Here is a 22,350-nt window from a genome sequence, read left to right on the forward strand (position 1 = left end):
TCCGGGCACTAAGAATATTAAGGCAGATGCCCTTTCTAGGAGTTTCTTTCCTGATTCTCTTGATGTGACAGAGCCTGCTATCATCCTGCATGATGGAGTGATTCTCTCTGCGATCTCACCCGATTTGAGACTAGCTCTTGAGGAGGAGTAAAGTGATGTCTGAAATTCATTGTTCTGCGTTGACTTGTCATCCTGGGATTTTTGGCACCAGGGACTTGGTGAGTAGGACCTTTTGGTGGCCTTCTCTATCTCCTGATGTGAGGAGTTTTGTGCAAACCTGTGGGATTTGTTCTAGATCCAAGCCTTGTTGTTCTCGTTCTAGTGGATTGTTATTGCCATTGCAAGTGCCTAAGAGAAAATGGACTCACATCTCAAATGATTTTATTTCCGATCTCCCTGTTTCTCAGAGGATGACGGTTATTTCGGTAATCTGTGATAGATTTTCCAAAATGGTTCATTTGGTGCCACTGCCTAAGTTGCCATCAGCTTCGGAGTTGGTGACTTTGTTTCTTCGTCAGGTGGTTCGTTTGCATGGTATTCCTGAGAACATTGTGTCCGACAGAGGAGTCCAGTTTGTGTCTAGATTTTGGAGAGCTTTTTGTTCAAGGCTGGGAATTGAGTTATCTTTCTCCTCTGCGTTCATCCTCAGACCAATGGACAGACTGAGAGGACAAACCAGACTTTGGCAACCATTTGAGATGTTTTGAGTCTGATGATCAGGATGACTGGGTTTCTTTTCTTTCTTTGGCTGAGTTTGCTCTTAATAATAGGGCTAGTTCGGCCACATTGATGTCTTCTTTTTTTGCAATTTCAGGTTTCATCCTCGGTTTTCTTCGGGGCAGATGGAGGGTACGGCCTGTCCGGGTGTTGATTCAGTAGTAGATAAAATGCAGCAAATTTGAGATCAAGTGGTGGATAAATTGTCCCACTCCCAGGAAAATGCCCAATGGTTTTCCAAGCGGCGTAGGACTCTGGGTCCCTGGTTTAAAGTGGAAGGGATTTGGTCTGGTTGTCCTCCAGATATGTTCCTATGAAAGTCTCTTCTCCGAAATTTAAGCCAAGGTTTATTGGGCCTTATAACATTTTGGAGATGATTAATCCTGTTTCTTTCCGTTTGGCTCTTCCAGAGACTTTCAAGATTCACAATGTCTTTCATAAGTCTTTGTTGAAAAAATTTGTTGAACCGGTAGTGCCCATGGCTGCACCTCCTGATCCTGTGTTGGTCGAGGGGGATCTGGAATGTGTAGTGGAGAAGATTTTGGATTTCCGTATTTCTAGACGGAACCTCCAGTACCTGGTCAAGTGGAAAGGTTATGGTCAGGAGGATAATTCTTGGGTCTTTGCTTCTGACGTACATGCTTGGTTCGTGCTTTTCATCGGGCCCATCCTGACAAACCCGGGGGCTCTGGTGAGGGTTCGGTGACTCCTCCTCAAGGGGGGGTACTATTGTGAATACATTTGGACTAGGTTCCAGTTTGGGGCTCCCTCTTGTGATCAGTGCTTGTAGTGAAGTTTGCTTGCTGAATAGAAACCAGACAGCTGGAGATGATTGGCAATCAGGTTCTTCTGACTGGGCCTATATAACTGAGTAGTGTTCTCTTGCTCCTGGCCGGTGCTCAATGTTGTCTCCTGGGAGCTATGGACATTCTGAAGCCAAACCTTCCTTCTGTGTCTACCAGAACTCCTTTCAGATAAGTTTGGTCCTTTTACGTCTGCTGGTGGTTTCCACCTTCTGTTTGTTTTCTGTTTAGGTACTTAGGCTTATTCCTATTTTGCCTGTGTGGAGTTCTGGGTGGAGTTGGATCATTCCTTGCTGGGAATGTCTGTGTACCTTGCTCCATATTCTGCTGTGTATTTTGTTTTGTCATGCTTGGTACTAATATCAGTCCTTCCACTATATTAGTGTTTTGTTTGGATCCCAGTAACACCAGAGTACTGATATAGTGGGGGAGAGTCCGTGTGGGCTCCATATTTTTCCATATCAGGCGTGTTGGTTATTTTTCTAGCGTATTGCACGGCTGAAAACAGTACTCTTTTCTGTCCTTTCCTAGTTAGACAGTTTGGGCCTCATCTTTGCTGAATCTGTTTTCTACCTGTGTATTGTGTTTTCCTAAATCACCATAATCTTTTTATGTGGGGGGCTATCTATATCTTTCGGAACTGCTCCGAGGCAGATTAGCCTTTCCTGTATTTCTCTCTGTAGGAATAATTAGTTCTCCAGCTGTGTCGAGGCGACCAGGTCATCGTAGGCACGTCCAACGGCAACTTCTAGTTGTGTGTTAGTGGTAGGTCTGCAGTTCGCTGAGATTCCAACCACTCTGGTGACACTCTGGGTTTCCTAGTTTTTGCCTTTTTTCTGATACTCCTTGGTCACTGAAACATAATATATGAGGATCTGCATGTGGCTTTTTTTAATACATTATGTAAATAAATTTAAATAAAATGGCATGTAATCCCTCCTCCCAATTTTGATACCAAGCCAAGATAAAGCCAACAGCTGGGGACTAGTATTCTCAGGCTGGGGAGACCCATGCATATTGGGCTTCCCCAGCCTAAATATAGCAGCCTGCAGCCACCCAGGATTGTTACAACCAATCACTGATGCCAGGAATGCTGGTGGGCGGGGAAAACAGTGCCTATGTATGAGGGATAATGAGAGGTTACTGAAGTAGAATGAGCGGCCCGGAGACTTGGTAAGTATAGCACGCTTGGTTTATTTTTTTTTTTTCCCTTTTTTTTTATTACCTGAGTTTCTAGACCTAGATCGTTACCCGGAGTTCCCTGAGAACTCCAGGCCCAGCAGTCGGGTACTTTTGAACCCGCGCGGATCCGGACATTTACAGTTCAGGTCTGCCGATAATTACTCCTGGCCTCTTCCACGTTCTTAATGTTTAAAGGATGTCGAAGTGGTGAAAACTGTGGCAAAATTGCTGTGGGAATTTGCAAATAATCTCCACAGGATTTCTCTACTGGTTTTCTGGTTTCCCTCCTTTCCACTCCAACAGCCAAAGACCAATGGCTTCCGGTTTCCCTCCTTTCCACTCCAACAGCCGAAGACTTGTGTTCCTTGAATTCGCGGAGACTCTTCACTTATCCCAGAATGCACTGGGAATACACAAATAATCTCCGCCGGACTCCTCCCCTTTTCGGAGAAAGTCTACACAAATTATCATTTGATCACCGAAAATATAATTATGAGGAGTCCCCAGTTTGCCCTTCTCTCAATTTTATCGTCATCAATAGGATTTCAGAAAAATAATATTCTTCGCTTTTGCTTAACAGCTACATTCACAGTGATTCTCCGTTACTGAAAAGTACCTGAACTCCCTTCAGCAGTAGATTGGTATAACGAAATGGATGCAGGATGGAGGAACATTTTACTAATGGTTCTGGGGCTTCAGAAAGATATGGATTGAAAGTTGGCTTCTATTTCAGGATTCATCCAAATTTCAAATGTTCTCAATGGAGTCATATGTTGGATTGGACCTGGATTTGTGCTGGCGATTCCGTGATAGTTTTGCAGTGGAAAATACCCTGAGATTCTCGATTAGGGATGATCGAATACTTTGATTATTTGGCTTCGCAAATATTTTCCGAATACCTCGCTGCTATTCAATTATTCGCGAATATTCGAAGCGCAATGTAAGTCTATGGGAAACTCGAATAACAACTATTTGGTACTATTCGGGCTTCCCATAGACTTACATTGCGCATCGAATAATCGAATAGCGGTGAGGTATTTGGAAAATATTCACAAAGCCGAATATTTGAGGTATTCGATCATCCCTATTCTCGATCTCTCCCCCCTCCCCTCTCCTTCCTCCCCCCTCATTTTTTCCATTCTATTTATTTATCTTTTTTTTTCTATTTCACGAAAGGGGGTCTCCCCTTTTTGAAGTTTTCTTTCATAAGTATTTTGGTGAAAATATCAGTGGTCAATACTTCAGATTTGTCACATTTATAGTGAAAATATGCACACATTTTTCCATTTCATAGTTGATAAATACTGTTGTAAGTTTTACAAGGTCAATTATTTGCTTATATTCTTCTTCAGTTCTATCTTTACATAATTCTAAAGTTGTATGCTTCCTTTTACAATAAAATACAATATAAAATACACACTAGCAAAATGAATGTTTGTCTGGAGTGATCCTTTAAAGGGAACCTGTCACCAGACTTGGGGCCTATAAGCTGCGGCCACCACCAGTGGGCTCTTATATACAGCATTCTAATGTAACACCCTGGGGTCGAGGGGTTTTCACCCAACTCGTCACCGGGTCGGGGGTGCAGATCCTCTGCGTCGTCACAGGCTGGCTTGGCCCAGTTTCGTGACCCCGAGGTGTACAGGAAGGACAGAAGGCGGTGGACAGGAGGAAGGATGGAGTATGGGGGTGGTAGTGCTGGTTAGGAAAGTCTTATTACATCGTGACGCCACCTGTGGTCCGCGGCCAGAGATGGGCCGCCGCTGCGGGTGTTGCTCTATGGGGCTTATGGTGAAGGTCGCAGCCGGGATGGTGTCGCTCCCCACAGGCGGAGCGGGGTTTCCCCGGGGAGGATGATGGAGGATGGACGGTGGTGGTGGTAGTCCCCGTTGGCGCTGCAGCGCTGGGCAATGGCGCCGGCAAAAGAGAAGCAGAGACAGGGGCTGCTGTTCCAGGTCTTTTACTCACTGGTAGTTCAGTTGCTGCCCCAGAGTACTGTTCTCCGCTACGATGGGCTCCAGCCGATCCCAAATCCGTGGAAGGTCAGATTCGGTGTGTGTCAGCCTATGGGCCCTTACTCGTTTGATGCGCTAAGTATCAGATACCCGCGGAGTGAAGCACTCGTTGATCCCGGTGTCAGTAAATTGTCCCGTGCTGTATGCTGATAGCGCGGTTCCGCTGTGGGGCTGGTCGAAGACCTCAGTGCCGGATCCTATATGCTATTTGGCTCCAGGAATGGTGGGACAGGTCCGGTGACTTTTCTAGCCTGTTCCCGCGACCCTTGCAGAGTTGGTAGACAACCTGAAGTATGCCTGCCCTAGAGTTCTGTGCCCCGACAGTGCCTGTCCTGTGGAAGCAGCCGCCTGCTTCTCCTCAGCGACCGTGTTGAAACGCCTTGGCCCACAGAGCTGCCTCGCGGCACGTCCGCTCTGCTCGGCGTCTGTAGCTGTTCTCTCCTTTTTGTAGTTGTGTTGTGTGTTCCAAGCTGTTGCCCCCAGCCGCTGCCACCGGCTGGTTCCCTACTCGCACTAGGTCAATCTGCTTTTCCCACTGTGTGCTCCTGTCTCCTCCTGGTGGATGCATCTCCCTGACCCTGTGTCCCAGTTCCAGTGGATCGGGGAGCCCCTGGTGCGGTGGCATCCTGTAAACCCAACCGTTGTGGTGACCCCCTTCTGTGACCCGACCCTGGCTCGGTCCCCATTGGGGAGGGCAACCCGCTGTAACTATATGTATGTGTGAGTGAAACCAGTGCAGACCTTCCTTGGACCCGGGATAGGTACTACACCCTAATGGAGGTGCAGTACCCTGTGGCACCTGAAGCCTCAGGGTGCCACACTAACATGCTGTATATAAGAGCCCAGGCCGCTGTGTAGAACGTAAAAATCACTTTATAATACCTAAACGGTCGGTTCGGTGCAGACCGGTCAAATTGGTGTCTCCGTTCTGCGGGTGCAGAGCCTCCTCTTTCGGCCATCTTTGTCCTCCTTCTTCTGAAGCCTGGGTGCATGACGCATACTACGTCATTCACACAGGCCGGCATTGAGGTCCTGCGCAGGCACATTTTGATCTGTACAAAGCAAGGCAGATCAAATTATTGTAGTGCGCCTGCATGGGACCTCAATGCCGGCCTGGATGAATGATGTAGTATGCGTCATGCACCCAGGATTCAGAAGAAGGAGGACAAAGATGGCCGAAAGAGGAGTCGCCGCACCGGGAGAACGGAGACGCCCATTTGACCAGTCTGTACCGAACTGACTGTTTAGGTATTATAAAGTGATTTTTACATTCTACACAGCGGCCTAGGCTCTTATATACAGCATGTTAGAATGGTGATGGCCGCAGCTTATAGTCACCAAATCTGGTGACAGGTTCCCTGTAAAGTTAGTAATTGCAATCCAATAGTTTTTCTTTTTTTCCCTTTACTTATAAAGAGTTTCACGCAGATGCATTCCTATGGACACTGATATCAGAGTTTTGTTTCGTTTTTTCTTTCAGTGAGTGTGGGTGTGGGCTTAGCCTTAGGCAAGCTTCACGGCTCGTGTTTCACTCTTCATATACGGGCTGCCATTTCTGTACTGGCCTATGAATCTCCTCACCTGAACTCAACAGCCTCATACGCTACGAATTGTGAAACTCTGACGTGTGACTCTGGCCTTACAGTTGTAAAAGAATATAAAAGGTTGAATAGGTGGGTGAAACTCTTTTTTTTTGGAGGGGTGGAAATGGATGTGTGATGTTCCAATTAGAGAGAGGCCAATTTCCTTTGTATTCAGGTTACCTCCAGACATTGAAGCCACAGTGCGTTTTTTTGTTTTCCTATTCTGCATGTGGTGAAACTGCAACATTTTTTACATGATTTTTGAAAATTGCACCACAGCCGTGTGTGATCATAGTCTTGGAAAACCTGTAATTAGGCATTACTGTAAAAACATTAGGTCTTCATCTTGGAAAAATCTACTTAAACAGTAGTGGAACCTGAGATTGTATTGAGTGAAGTATATCTAATTCAGATTCGAGTCTTAGTTAGATTTTGCTCTACATTGAACAAAAATATAAACGCAACCCTTTGGTTTTTGCTCCCATTTTTCATGAGCTGAACTGAAAGATCTAACACTTTTTCTATGTACACAAAAGGCCTTTTTCTTTTAAATATTGTTCACAAATATGTCTAAATTTGTCTAAATCTGTGTTAAGCCTGCTTTACATGCTGTAATTTCTCGTGCGATCGCACCCGCCCCCATCGTTTGTACGGCACGGGCAATTTCTTGCCCGTCTCGCACAAACTCGTAACCCCGTCACACGTACTTACCTCCCGAATGACCTCGCTGTGGGTGGCAAACATCCTCTTCCTGAAGGGGGAGGGACATTCGGCGTCACAGCGACGTCACACAGCGGCTGGCCAATAGAAGCGGAGGGGCGGAGATGAGCGGGACGTAACATCCCGCCCACCTCCTTCCTTCCGCATTGCCGGCGGGACGCAAGTAAGCTGCAGTTCATCGTTCCCAGGGTGTCACACGGAGCGACGTGTGCTGCCTCGGGAATGATGAACAACCGGAGCACAGAAGGAAGTTCGATTTTTTGAAAATGAGTGACGTGTCAACGAGCAACGATAAGGTGAGTATTTTTGCTCGTTCACAGTCGCTCATTTGTGTTACACGCTACGATATGTCAAACGAGGCCGGATGTGCGTCACTAACGACGTGACCCCGACGACATATCGTTTGATATATCATAACGTGTAAAGCCCGCTTTAGGCTGGAGTCACACTAGCGTATGGTATCTGATGCGCGTGCATTGGAAGTGATATGCTAATGACCCTCTGCTCCTGCTCTACTACAAGCGTGTGCGATTGGATCACAGCTGTGGAGAAGAGGTAGGGATTAATCTCCCTATCTCCTCCATTGTCAGCCTGTGCCTATATCACACTGCACTTGGATGTCATCCGAGTGCAGTCCAATGTTTCACACATCCATAGACTTGTATGGGTGTGAGTGAGCCGGGACTCACAGAAAATTGCAGCATGTTGCGATTTTTTCCTCAGTCCATTTAGGGCTAACAAAAAACTCGCAGGTGTGAGCTGCAGCATTGTTTTATGTGGGGCCGAGTGCAATGCGAGATTTTCATACGGCTATGTAACTGTGCCCTTTAGTGAGAACTTCTCCTTTATCAAGCTAATCTATCCACCTGACAGGTGTGGAATATCACAATGCTGATTAGGCAGCATGATTATTGCACAGGTGTGCCTTAAGGTACTGTCACACATATCGAGATCGCTAGCGAGATCGCAGCTGAGTGACGGTTTCTGTGACGCAGTAGCGATCCCGTTAGCGATCTTGTTATGTGTGACACCTACCAGCGATCAGGCCCCTGCTGTGAGATCTCTAGTCGTTGCAGAATGGTCCAGGCCATTTTCTTCAAAGGCAATGTCCTGCTGGGCAGGACACATCGCTGTGTTTGACACTGTGTGACAGGGTCACAGTGACTGCTGAGATCGTTATACAGGTCGCTACTGCGACCTGTATTGTTCCTGCATCGCTGGTAAGATCTGACTGTGTGACATCTCACCTGTGACCTCCCAGCGACTTACCTGCGATCCCTATTAGGTCGCATCGTTTTCGGGATCGCTGGTAAGATCTGACTGTGTGACATCTCACCAGCGAACTCCCAGCGACTTACCTGCGATCCCTATCAGGTCGCATCGTTTTCGGGATCGCTGGTAAGTCGGTGTGTGTGACTGGGCCTTTAGGCTGATCACAATAAAAGGCAAAAAAATGTGATGTTTTATCACACTGCACAATGCCACAGATGTCGCAAGTTTTGAGGTAGCGTACAATTGGCGTGCTGACTGCAGGAATGTCCACCAGAGCTGTTTCCTGTGAATTGAATGTTTTTTTCGCAACCATAAACCATCTCCAAAGGCATTTCAGAGAATTTGGCAATACATCCAACCGTCCTCACAACCGACCACGTGTAACCACACAAGCCCAGGACCTGAACATCCAGAATCTGCACCTCCAAGATCACCTGAGATCGGCCATTCAGACAGTTGGTGCAACAGTCGGCTTGCATAAAAAAAGAATTTCTGCACAAACTGTCAGAAACCGTCTCAGGGAGGCTCATCTTGCTGCTCATCGTCATCATCGGGGTCTCCCCCTGACTGCAGTTATCGTCTTAATTAACTTCAGTGGACAAATGCTCACATTCGATGGCATTTGGCACGTTGGAGAGCCGTTCTTTTCACGGTTGAATCCTGGTTTTCACTGTACGAGGGAGATGGCACACAGTGTACAGCGTCGTGTGGGTGAGTGGTTTGCTGATGTCAACGTTGTGAATCGAGTAATCCATGGTGGCGGTGGGGTTATGGTATGGGCAGGCACATGTTATGGACAATGAACACAGGTGCATTTTATTGATGCCATTTTGAATGCACAATAATACAGTAATGAGATCCTGAAACCCATTTTCGTGCCGTTCATTCACGACCATCATCTCATGTTACAGCATGACAATGCACAGCGCCATGTTGCAAGGATCTGTCCACAATTCCTGAAAGCTGAAAACATCCCAGCTCTTACTTAGCCAGCATACTCACGTCACCCATTGAGCATATGTGCGATGCTCTGAATTGGCGTATACGACAGCGAGTTCACGTTCCTGCCAATATTCAGCAACTTCGCTCAGCCATTGAAGAGGGGTGGACCAACATGTCACAGGCCACAATCAACAACCTCATCAAACGCTGTGTGAAGGAGATGTGTTGCACTGCATAAGGCAAATGGTGGTCACTCCAAATATTGATTTCTGATCCCCGTGAACTCTTACCAATACTGTACAACTGTACATTTTTTTTGCCTTTCATTGTGGCCAGACTAAGGCACACCTGTGGGATAATCATGTTGCCTAATCAGCATCTTGCTATGAGGTGATGTGACCTGTGAGGTGGATGGATTATCTCAGGAAAGGACAAGTGCTCACTAACAGATTCAGACAAATTTGTGAATATTTGTGAGAAAAAGGCCTGTGGTGTACATAGTAAAATAATAGATCTTAGAACTCAGCTCATGAAAAATGGGAGCAAAACCAAAAGGGTTGTGTTTTATTTTTGTTCAGTGTATTTACAATAATAAATCTTTTGGATTGTTGTGTTGGTATACTATATGCGATCCTGGTCTAGCTTTCACTATGGTACTCTTTTGCGCCATCCTCTTCTGACTACTAGGAAGATGGCACCCTTGTCTAGCTGCCCAGGAGTACCAATCTGCATGTCGGAACAGACAATTCTTTTGTATGTATATTGCACTGTTTTATTTGCACGCTTTTTCTTTTTTTTATAAGTGAGAGCAAATAGGATATTTTAAGAAAAGAGATTATGTTCTACCTGTCCCCGTCTGGAGTTGGCTGCAACAAACAAAAGAATGTTATAGGCAAGTGGGAACTTGAAACTGAGTGAGCAACTACAGAAAGCATGACAAAAAGGAGGGAGGGAAGAGGAGGAGGAATGGACAGCATGAAGGATCTTGGCAACACAGTTTCTTGAGGATCAGAGCCTTCCTGGCCAGGATGGCATGTTCATGGGACTTTCAGTTTCGAGTGCTATTATTAGGCGACTCTGGGGTAGGCAAGACTTCCCTCCTGAGGAGATACACAGAGGAAGAGTTTACAGACACCACAGGGCCCACTGTAGGGGTAGACTTCTGCTCCCGCATAGAAGAGCCTGAGGCTGGAGTTAAAGTCAGGCTGCAGTTCTGGGACACAGCTGGCCAGGAGCGTTACCGGTGAGGAGAATTTAATCTATTATATGGTGAACAATAAAACATGTTGCAATATTGTTTTTCTATTTCCTGGTGTGTATATGAATATGTTTGTTTCTGTAAAAATGTGGGTAATCTATTCCCATCCGCTATCAACACCACAGAAAAATATATGTAGAAATTAGCCGCTAGTGCAAAGCTGCCCAAAGACCTAATAAGTGTGAATGACAGCTGGTAAGATAATTGGTTTATGATCGGCAGAGATTTGTCTCATTGGTAATGGATTAGATGTATCTATAAAACCTAATTAATCAATACTAGTCAACATTATGTTCAAGTGCACCATTCTGCAAATTTGCACAATTGCTATGGTCCTTATAAAACCGGATGCTCGCGTACCACCTTGGATTCAGAACTTATGAGGATTAGTTCTTCCAGGACACCTTCTTTTAAGAATAAATGTAGCAGAATACCGCTGTGGATCAATGTACCACAAATTTCATATCCAGCAAGTGTCAATTTTTGCTGTGTATTTTCTCTGCAGCCTGTGAGGCTTATTGGAATTTCATTTGCCGTGCCGTTACTATAATGCACAGCGGATATTGACAAACAAATCTGCAGCAGAAATCCATGGGAATGTACCTTGAAGCCAGCCAAGAATCCAGATTACAGATTTTTATAGTCTGTGAAACCCTATCAGCGATGATATTTGTGTCAAATCCATGTGATTTTTTTTATGGTGATTATTTCAAGTCGACGCAATTTCTTTCTCTTTAGGGTCCATAGAAATCAATTATTATATTGTATGAACTGTGATACTGAATTGCAATCTAACTTTTTTTTTTGTAGTCTTCAAAAGATTAAAAAACAGCTTCTATGCATGTCTTTTTATTCATTTCACAGTATTACATGATAGCACTATTAGGGTTGAGTGGACCCGTCGCCCCCAAACTCCATATAAGTCAATGGGGATCCCAACTTCTGTGCTGTAAAATGGTTGTAGTAATGAAGCAAAATGGAGGCAATTGCACTGAAAACATGGATATGCAATATATGGGCAAAAAACGGCAGGTAAAACAGAGTGCTGTAACCCTCAGCTGTCTGTTTTCCTTGGCTGGTTATGAAAAATAGACAAAATTCCAAGCTATTTTTTAAATTATTTAAAAAAAAATTTAAAAAAAATGGTGTGGGCTTTCCCAAGGTACAGCAGACAGCTGGGGGCTATTATTATCAGGGTGGGAACACCCATGTTAATTTGGCCCTTCGTGCCCTAAAAATAGCAGCCCCCAGCCGCCCGAGTAGTGGTGCATCCATTAGATACGCCAATTCTTGTACTTCACACAGCTCTTCCCGATTGCCCTGGTTGGTTGGCAATCGGGGTAAGGGTATGTGCGCACATTGCGTTCTGGCTTGACAAACAAAACGCAGCGTTTTGTCACTACATGTGCGTTTCAAAAAGCATCCAAAACGCTGCATTTTGGATGAAGATTGGATGCGTTCTGGATGCTTGCTCTCCCACAGACAGAGGGAAAAGCATCCAAAACGCACAAAAGAAGTGACATATTGCTTTTTAGAACGCATCGATTTTGTAAAAAATTTGGCATCCAAAATGCTGCGTTTCAAAACGCAACGGGCGCATGGAATTTGCTTAATTGTCAGACTTTGCTGGGGATGCACAACGCATGCGTTTACGCTGCAGTTTAAAATGCTGCGTAAACGCATAAAAAAAACGCAACCTACGCACACAGCCTAATACTTGTGGGGTTGACATCAGCTGTGAATTGACAGCTGACCTCATGCCCAGGGGTTAGTAATGGGGACATGTCTATCAGACACCCTCTTTACTAACCCGACAAGTATAGAGTTAAAAAAGCTTACAGACCCGGAAAGAAAAGTTTATTTAAATAAAGGCTCCCCTACACTCCCTTGTTCACCAATTTATTACTTCCAAATAAATCCTTGAAGTTCCGAAGTGATCTAAAGAGTAATGTCCCACGACATCCATGGATTTCTATGGAGCTCCGTTCTGAAATAATTACTCTTTGGATTACATCGGAACTTCCAGGATTTATTTTGAAGCAATACATTGGTCAATGAGGGCATGTGGGGGAGTCTTTATTGAAAAACTTTTTTTTTTCTCCTGTGTGTCTATTTATTTTTTTTTTTAACGCTATACTTGCCGGGTTAGTAATGGAGGTATGTGGTAGATGCATATCCATTACTAACCCCTGGGCTGGTTGTCAGCTGTCGATTCACAGCTGACCTCAACCCCACAAGTATTTTCCCAATTGCCACAATCGGGGTAATACTTGTGGGGTATTTGTGTAGGCTGGGAAGGCCCCAACAACCATGGGCCTTCCCACGCTGAAAATACCAGCCTCAGCTGTCTGCTTTACCTTGGCTGGTTTTAAAAAAAAAATAAAAAAAAAAAATAAGGGGACCCAACGTGTTTTTTTTTTTTTTTACAATTATTTAAATAAATTATTTAAAAATTACATTGTGTGTTCCAATCTATTTTTGTTGACCAGCCAAGGTAAAGCTGACAGCTGAGGGTTGCAGCCCGTAGCCGTCTGTTTTACCTGCGCTGGTTATCAAAAATAGGGGGTAGCTCACATAATTTTTTTGTTTAATCTTTATTGTTCAGAGCAGCATACAGTCATCTTCTCATGCAATAAAGCTTGTTGATTGGCTGCGTAGCCTTTCAACAAACTTTATTAACACACGAACAGTACCCGAACACCAAGCGTAGACACAGACTATTTTTTTTGTAAAGGTCCATGTTTGATTCCGATTCCTGGACACCCGCTTTCCAGTATGAACCCTGAAACTTTACAGTTCGGGTTTGCTCATCCCTAATCACTAAACTATCCACATCTAATTTAGCATTGTCTATGGCACGATTAGTATTACCGCTCAGCACCAAAATGTTGCAATACAAAATACAATCCATTTAAAATGTTAAAGGGATAGTCTATTACATTCCACCAATTACTTCAATAGGAGCTGCTAAGATATGGCTGCTGGTAATAACCAATAGATAGGTATGCCCACTGATCTGCTATTGATGATCTATCACCGGCATAAGTCAGTGATGTCATTGTAGTGGAAAACCTTTTTAAAGGTACATTCCAGTCAAACTTAAAATAGATTATATGCAGTTTTCCCTTAAACCGTATTCGGAAGTGTCTAGGAACAGACAGTCTTCTGTATGTAGGCGTCTGGTGCCTCAATAACTCACTGGAAGGTAATGCAGTGGTAGTGATTGAAATTAGTAAATTAATTCACTAGTGAAATTTTACAGAGTATCGTTATGATTGTCTTGTTATGTAACCAAAGTCAGCCTATAACCCAAGCTCTAACCTAAAAACCTCAGACAAGAAGCTGCTCTTTATGCCGCCTGACAGGTCATTATTCAAAACTGGTCAATTTTAATACCATAGAAGTAATGTATTTTTTTATATATATATATATATATATATATATATATATATATATATATATATATAAATAAAAAGCTTTAGGCTCCCGCATGCACCATCATGAGACCATTCTCTTGTGGAACATAAATTTTATTTAGGGCTTCATAGACTATTAAAATGCTTGAAATTTTATGGACTAATTTTTTTTCTTAAAGAGGTTGTCCACTACTATAACATTGATAGCCTGTCCTTAGGATAGGCCATCAATGTCTCATCGGCCAGGGTCCGACACCCCCGACGATCAGTTTATCTCGATGCCGGTGGTAGCAGCAGGCGGAGAGAAATGCTCAGTCTTCTGACAGTGGCTGCAGCCGGGTACTGCACATCCACCTCCTATTGATTTAAATGGGAGGCTGATGTGCAGTAACAGTCTGCCGCCACGATCAGAAGACGGGGCAGCTCCGGAATTGGGCCTTTCCGTCCGCCTGCTGCCACCGCTAGCACCTAAGACAGCTGATTGGAGGGGAATCCGGGTGTCGGACCCTGGCCCATCAGACATTGATTAACATATCCTAAGGATAGGCCATCAATGTTAAAGTAGTGAACAACCTCTTTAAAAAGGAAGGAATGCAAATGCTGCTCAAGTCAAACAAGGTACATATCCTGTGGCCATACAGTAAACCTTTTTTGTGTGCAGTGTCCCACTCTATAGATAGGCTTCCACTGTGTGATAGGAAGCCTATGGCTGTTTTGAGTATATAAATTATAGAACAAAAAATGCTATCAAAAACACTTAAAGACGTTGTCCACTACTTTAACATTGGTGGCCTATCCTTAGAATAGTTCATCAACGTCTAATTAGCTGGGGTACGGCACCCGACTTCCCCACCGATCAGTTATCAGTACCGGCCGGAAATGCTCAGTTCTGGAGCTGCCCCATCTTCTGATAGCGGCCAAGGCTGGTAACTGCATATCCACCTCAGATTCAAATCAATAGGAGGTGGATGTGCATTTCCCGGCACAGCCACCATCAGAAGACGGGGCTGCTCCGAAACTGAGCATTTCCTGCTGCCACCACCTCCACCAACAGCTGTTAATCAGCGAGGGTGCCAAGTGTCGGACCCTGGCCGATCAGACATTGATGACTTATCCTAAAAATAGGCCCTCAATGTTAAAGTATTGGACAACCTCTAATTTCTACATAACTGCCACAGATAATGCACTATTTCTGGCAGTCTCACAGAGGCCAAATTGGGCTCCACTGAAGTGCTGAATACAAATCCCCCATAGAAGTCATCTATCCTGTGGAGCTTGTTATAACCATAACACTGCATTAGGGGTAAAGAATTAAGCCAGAGGCAAAGTGGAATGTTTTTGCATTTCTTCATCAGCACCGGCAGTGTCAGGACTACTTGCACACTGCAAGCAGAAGCAAGATGTATATACGCACAGTGTGTTCACTAGTAATCTTTCCTTTTCTTAATCCTAGGGCAGTGACACGCTCCTATTACAGAAATGCTGCTTGTGTTATTCTTCTGTTTGACCTCACTGCACATAAAACTTTTGAAAGCATCCAAAACTGGCATCAGGAGGTAAAAGAGCGAGCTCAGCCGCATCCTCTTCTTTTCCTACTACTTGGAACTAAAAGTGATATTCATGAGAAGAGAAGTGTACCCCGAGAAGCAGCGCAGGGTCTGGCCGACTCTATAAGAGCACCGTACCTAGAGACCTCTGCACGGACTGGTAGCAATGTTTCTGCTGCACTTTCCCTGCTGTGCAGAGAACTGCTGAAAGCTGCAAGACAGGAGAGCCATACACCACTGGAGCATAGCTGTGTGGGATGTGCAGGGGACGAGGCGCCACAGAAAAATATGTCATGTACATGTTAAAAATACAAGTAACATCTGTAGCTGCTTGGAAAAAAACCCCCTTAAGATCTTCTTAAATAATAAAACAAGATAATAATCTGTCAGAATAACATTAATAATCTTTAATCAAACAAGCCCGTCTTTTATATATATACAAAAAAGTAATGACAGCTTAACATATTCCCTGCCAGAGGGTTTTGTAACGCAGGACTAATATAAAGCCAAGTCCACATTAGATGTATGGATTCATCTCCAAAAGTAGGCTCTTCTCTGAAGAGGTGGTGCCTGCACTGGTTCCTGCAGGACGAAGGAGTCAAACTAGGAGTGTGGGTATTACATCTGGGTATTCTACTTCTTCTGAGTTTTCTTTATTAAAGCCATTCTCTGTAGGAGAGAAGGAAAACGGATTAATGTATTGAGAATGCAAACAGAGAAGTGAAGAAAAACACCGCTTTATTAAATTTAACCCCTTAAGACGCTATGACAGCTATATGCATCAAGGAGCATGTCAATGTGTTTGGAGCAATCATTGCTATTACTGCCTGTTAACCCCTTCACCCCAGAGGTCTGTTTTCACCTGGTCATGGTCAATTTTTTCCATTCTGCCCAGAATCATTTTACGATTAAATAAGTCTGGAACACTTCAACATATCCCAGAGAGTCTAAGAATGTCTTTTCGTGACATATATGATAGTTCATTCATGATAGTTGTAAATTTAGGACATTTTTTTGTGTTTATTTGCGAAAATATTGAAACTTGGTGAAGATTTTGCAATCTTAAAATTTTGAAATTTTATGCCCTTTAGGCTGCGGCCACACGAGCTCTACTGCGAGTGCATCACATGACACTCTGCTCCTGCTCTGCTGGAGTGTTAGGCTGCTTTCACACTAGGTTTTTTTTAACATGTGTCCTGAACATTTTTTTGGCAGCAAAAGTGGATTGCTGTGTTTCCAAAGAGAAACGCATGCAAACGCAAGTGTTAGTTTATAGCAGTGATGGCGAACCTATGGCACGCGTGCCACCAGGGGCACGCAGAGCCCATTCTGCTGGCACGCGTGCTGTCGCCTGATGCTGCCGCTTTGATCTGCTGGTGCAGTTGCGGCGGCAGATCAAACTGTGTTGGAGCGGAGGAGACATTTCTCCTCGCTCTGACACTCCTCCTACCCCAGGCTGCAGGTGTATTGCTTAGGAGACGGAGGAGCGTCAGCGAGTGGCGCCGGGGTAATGAGGTCTTCTGGCCGCGTGGGAACTGAGGACCCAGCAGCGCGCAGCGGGGGAGCGTGTGCTGGAAGGTAGGTTGTGTGTTGCTTTATTTTTTTTTTTTTATAACTCGTGTGCGGCTGTGCCAAGGTGGGGATGGAGGGGGGGGAGGGGGAACACACATGCCAGCATGGGGTGGGGGAGGGGTAACGCACATGCCAGCATGGGGTGTTGGAGGGGGAACGCACATGCCAGCATGGGGTGGGGGAGGGGGAACACACATGCCAGCATGGGGTGGGGGAACGCACATGCCAGCATGAGGTGGGGGAGGGGGAACGCACATGCCAGCATGGGGTGGGGGAGGGGGAACGCACATGCCAGCATGGGGTGGGGGAACGCACATGCCAGCATGGGGTGGGGGTGGGGGAACGCACATGCCAGCATGGGGTGGGGGTGGGGGGAACGCACATGCCAGCACGGGGTGGGGGAACGCACATGCCAGCACGGGGTGGGGGAACGCACATGCCAGCACGGGGTGGGGGTGGGAGAACGCACATGCCAGCACGGGGTGGGGGTGGGGGAACGCACATGCCAGCACGGGGTGGGGGTGGGGGAACGCACATGCCAGCACGGGGTGGGGGTGGGGGAACACACATGCCAGCATGGGGGGGATGACATGCATGCCAGGATGGTGAACAATGCATGCCAGGATGGGGAAAACATGCATGGCAGGATGGGGAAAACATGCGTGGCAGGATGGAGGAAACATGCGTGGCAGGATGGAGGAAACATGCGTGGCAGGATGGAGGAAACATGCGTGGCAGGATGGAGGAAACATGCGTGGCAGGATGGAGGAAACATGCGTGGCAGGATGGAGGAAACATGCGTGGCAGGATGGAGGAAACATGCGTGGCAGGATGGAGGAAACATGCGTGGCAGGATGGAGGAAACATGCGTGGCAGGATGGAGGAAACATGCGTGGCAGGATGGAGGAAACATGCGTGGCAGGATGGAGGAAACATGCGTGGCAGGATGGAGGAAACATGCGTGGCAGGATGGAGGAAACATGCGTGGCAGGATGGAGGAAACATGCGTGGCAGGATGGAGGAAACATGCGTGGCAGGATGGAGGAAACATGCGTGGCAGGATGGAGGAAACATGCGTGGCAGGATGGAGGAAACATGCGTGGCAGGATGGAGGAAACATGCGTGGCAGGATGGAGGAAACATGCGTGGCAGGATGGAGGAAACATGCGTGGCAGGATGGAGGAAACATGCGTGGCAGGATGGAGGAAACATGCGTGGCAGGATGGAGGAAACATGCGTGGCAGGATGGAGGAAACATGCGTGGCAGGATGGAGGAAACATGCGTGGCAGGATGGAGGAAACATGCGTGGCAGGATGGAAGAAACATGCGTGGCAGGATGGAGAAAACATGCGTGGCAGGATGGAGAAAACATGCGTGGCAGGATGGAGGAAACATGCGTGCCAGGATGGAGGAAACATGCATGCCAGGATGGAGAAAACATGCATGCCAGGATGGAGGAAACATGCATGCCAGGATGTGGAAACATGCATGCCAGGATGTGGAAACATGCATGCCAGGATGTGGAAACATGCATGCCAGGATGTGGAAACATGCATGGCAGGATGGAGGAAACATGCATGCCAGGATGTGGAAACATGCATGGCAGGATGGAGGAAACATGCATGGCAGGATGGAGGAAACATGCATGGCAGGATGGAGGAAACATGCATGGCAGGATGGAGGAAACATGCATGGCAGGATGGAGGAAACATGCATGGCAGGATGGAGGAAACATGCATGGCAGGATGGAGGAAACATGCATGGCAGGATGGAGGAAACATGCATGGCAGGATGGAGGAAACATGCCACGATAGGGTACATTTACTAGGAAGGGGAACATTTACCAGGAAGGGGAACATTTACCAGGAAGGAGAACATTTACCAGGAAGGGGTGCATGCTAGGAAGGGGGACATTTACCTGGATGGGGGTACATTTACCTGGATGGGGAACATTTACCAGGATGGAGGACATTTACCAGGAACGGGGTACATGCCGGGATGGGGGAACATTTACAAGGATGGGCAATATGTCAGGATGGGGTACATTTACCAGCATGGGGGAACATGCCAGAATAAGGTACATTTACCAGGATGGAGGACATTTACCAGGAGAGGTATATTTACCAGGATGGGGCAATGATGGGGACAAATATACCAGAATGTAGGAAATATATATCCGGATGGGGGACATGTTTACCAGGAACTGGCCCAAGAAGGGGGACAGAACTACACAATGAAAGGGGAGCAACTCGTATGTCTTTATGGGATTTCAAGATGTTCAGACTTTGAAATGTAGATGTGGATTACAGGGTGACATCTGATTGCATTCCAGGCTAAACTAATATGCTGCAATTTTTTCCAGAAAGATCAACTGCTGTGTCTGGAAAGGGCAGGGGCTCAGCTTCAATGTGTGGTAAGCATGCATGAGCGTGATGCCCCTGCTGAGGAGAAGAAAAGACGGCAAAGGTAAGGTTAAAATCAATTATTTACATAATAGGATTGGTTGGCACTTCGGAAAAAAAATTGGGTTTAGGGCTACAGTTTTTGGCACTCAGCCTGTAAAAGGTTCGCCATGACTGGTTTATAGGATCCTTTCACTTGAAGTTTATGGGCGGGCATTGAAGTCATGTGATCGGGAGTCAGTGGAATCGGATGTGACAGACTGCAGATGCGCACACGCCGCTGGGGGGGAGGAAGAGAGAGGTAAAAAAAAAAAAAAAGAAGAGGGAGAGAAAGAGGGGGGGGGGCAAGAGAAAGAGGGTGGGGGGCGAGAGAAAGAGGGGGGGGGGGGGCGAAAGAAAGAGGGTGGGGGGCGAGAGAAAGAGGGTGGGGGGCGAAAGAAAGAGGGTGGGGGGCGAGAGAAAGAGGGTGGGGGGCGAGAGAAAGAGGGTTGGGAGAGAGAAAGAGGGTGGGGAGAGAGGGGGAAAGTGGGGGAGAGTGGGGAAGAGAAAGAGACCCTGAGCCTGTACAGACTGAGTGCCCACAGCCTAGAGGTGGAAACAGGGTGGCACCAACAGACATACAAGCCGCGGGAGAACAGACTGTGCCAGCACTGCCAGCAGGGGGCTGTGGAAGACGAGGCGCACTTCCTTCTACACTGTAACAAATACTCAGCAGTGAAGGCCTCCCACTTCCAGAAACTTATCGCTCATACCCCGGACTTTCCATCCATTCCATTGACGAGGAGAGGAAACTCTGCATCCTACTGGGGGAAGAGGAATCAATGGTGGAGATCGCCGCCCAATATGTCATAACATGTCATAAGATGAGAGGAACGTAAGACCCCCAAAATGGATCATCATTCTCCAAATTGTGGCCACAACACCCCATCCCCACAACCCTAACCCACTCCCCTGTCACATTTTGTTTCTTGCTTTGGCAATACCGATTGCATTTTGGTCCTGCCAATAAAGCCGATTTGATTTGAGAGAGAAAGAGAAAGAGAGAGAGAGAAAGAGAGAGAGAGAAAGAGAGAGAGAGAAAGAGAGAGAGAGAAAGAAAGAGAGAAAGAAAGAGAGAGAGAAAGAAAGAGAGAAAGAAAGAGAGAGAGAGAGAAAGAAAGCATGAACATGTTCATTTCAACAAACAGGATCCTGTCTATCATCATACCACAGTTTACATGCCGTTGCGTACGGTATAGTCAGGATCCGCTACAAGCACAGTTTTTGAAAAATGTTACAATACTGCAAGTCGCTAGATCCTGATTGTACCGCACGCAAACACATGTCAACGCATGTTGACGCGAATCCATTGCAAATGCATTGAAATGAAAACGCATTTGTACTGGATCCGCTTTTGCTGCAAATAAACGATCAGGACGCATGTTAAAAAAAACGTAGTGCGAAAGCAGCCTAAGCCTAGTGTCATGCCACAGTGATGTGATCAGATCACAGCTGTGGAGGAGAAGGTGGGTGCTGCAGAGGAATGGGAGGAACTAATCTCCCTATCGCCTCCATTATCAGCTGATGTGATTATCGCACTGCACTTTGGTGTAATGCAAGTGTAATGCAATGTCTCTCTTGCACCCATTAACTTGTATGGGTGCGAGAGAAAACAAATCGGATTCCACCAGCAGCACGCTGCAATTGTTTTCTCGGTCCGATTAGGGCTGAGAAAAAAACGCTCATGAGAGCGGCCCCATACAGTAACATGGGTCCAAGTGGAATGCGATTTTTTTATCGCATTCCACTCAGTCCGTTTTACTCGTCGTGCATTCTTAGCCTAAGTAAGAGAGATAAGTCACACAAAATAGTTAATATTGTGGTTAAAGCAACATTTCTGTGGTAAAAATGTATGGGTTTCATTTTCACGGCTCAACATTATAAAATTCTGTGAAGCACCTGGAGGTTCAAGGTGCTCACCAAACATGTAGATAATTCCAAGAGGGGTCTAGTTTCCAAAATGAGGTCATTTCTGGGGGTTTTCACTGTTTAGGCACATCAGGTGCTCTGCAAATAACCTAACTTCCTAACAAAAAAATATTTCCAAATATTTCCAAAATTGTGCTGCATGTAGGAAATGTTATTTTTTCATTTTCACCGCAATTTTCTTTCATTTTCACAAAGGTAACATGAGAAAGTGAACTGTACATTTTGTTGCGAGTACAGGGATATCTCATATATGGTGGAAAACTACTGTTTGGGCGCATGGCAGGGCTCGGACGGGAAGGAGAGCTATATGAATTTTGGAGCGATATTCTGGCTTGAATAGATTACAGACGCCGTGGCACATTTAAAGATCCCCTGACATACCAAAATTGTAGAAACTCCCCTGTAGAAACTCCCTACAAAGTGAACCCATTATGAAAACTACACCTCTCAAGGAGATCATCCATGCGTCTAGTGAGCACTTTTAACCCTCAGTTGATTAATTGAATTGTATAACATTGGGCTGTAGCACCAAAGTTTTAATTTTCAAAAAGAGGTATAGGAGAAAATTGACCATACAATTTGTTACACAATTTCTCCTGAGTTCGCCAATACCTCATGCAGTAGAAAACTACTTTTCAGGCACAATGCAAAGCTTAGAAGGGAAGGAGTGCCATATTTGAGTGCAGATTTAGTTGGAATGGTTTGGGGATGCCATTCACATTGGCAGAGGCTATGAAGTGGTGTGAGCTTCAGTTACTCATTCTCCTAGTAGTGTCTACATTGGTTTTATAACACTAGAAGGATTTAGGGCAATTTCGGCTCAGTTTGTAACTGGCCATTATTAAATTCTATGAAGGTTGCAAGGTAGTTCCTTTTGCAGTGTCTATCTATTTGCAAAGCCCTTAAGTGCGAAAAAAATCAGAAACCCCCTCAAGTGACTACATTTTGTAAA

The 22,350-nt window shown here is 45.7% G+C and overlaps 2 protein-coding genes across 3 annotated transcripts in view; one reads left to right on the top strand and one right to left on the bottom strand.

The window, feature by feature from the left end:
• Positions 1–10,195: 10,195 nt before the first annotated feature.
• On the top strand, positions 10,196–15,967 carry RAB42 (RAB42, member RAS oncogene family). Its single transcript, XM_075333917.1, has 2 exons — positions 10,196–10,477; positions 15,362–15,967. Exons 1-2 carry the CDS (start codon positions 10,263–10,265, stop codon positions 15,759–15,761), a joined length of 615 nt encoding a protein of 204 aa, XP_075190032.1. The 5' UTR covers positions 10,196–10,262; the 3' UTR covers positions 15,762–15,967.
• TAF12 (TATA-box binding protein associated factor 12) overlaps positions 15,842–22,350 on the bottom strand; it is a 42,257-nt gene continuing 35,748 nt past the window's right edge. For both annotated transcript variants that reach the window (XM_075333916.1, XM_075333915.1), the window contains one exon: positions 15,842–16,124. In XM_075333916.1, coding sequence (XP_075190031.1) covers positions 16,089–16,124 — 36 coding nt within the window. In that variant the 3' untranslated portion in view covers positions 15,842–16,088. The remainder of the gene's footprint in view (positions 16,125–22,350) is intronic.

The sequence above is a fragment of the Anomaloglossus baeobatrachus genome, chromosome 2 (assembly GCF_048569485.1).
Source record: "Anomaloglossus baeobatrachus isolate aAnoBae1 chromosome 2, aAnoBae1.hap1, whole genome shotgun sequence".
In the NCBI taxonomy this organism is placed as follows: domain Eukaryota; kingdom Metazoa; phylum Chordata; class Amphibia; order Anura; family Aromobatidae; genus Anomaloglossus; species Anomaloglossus baeobatrachus.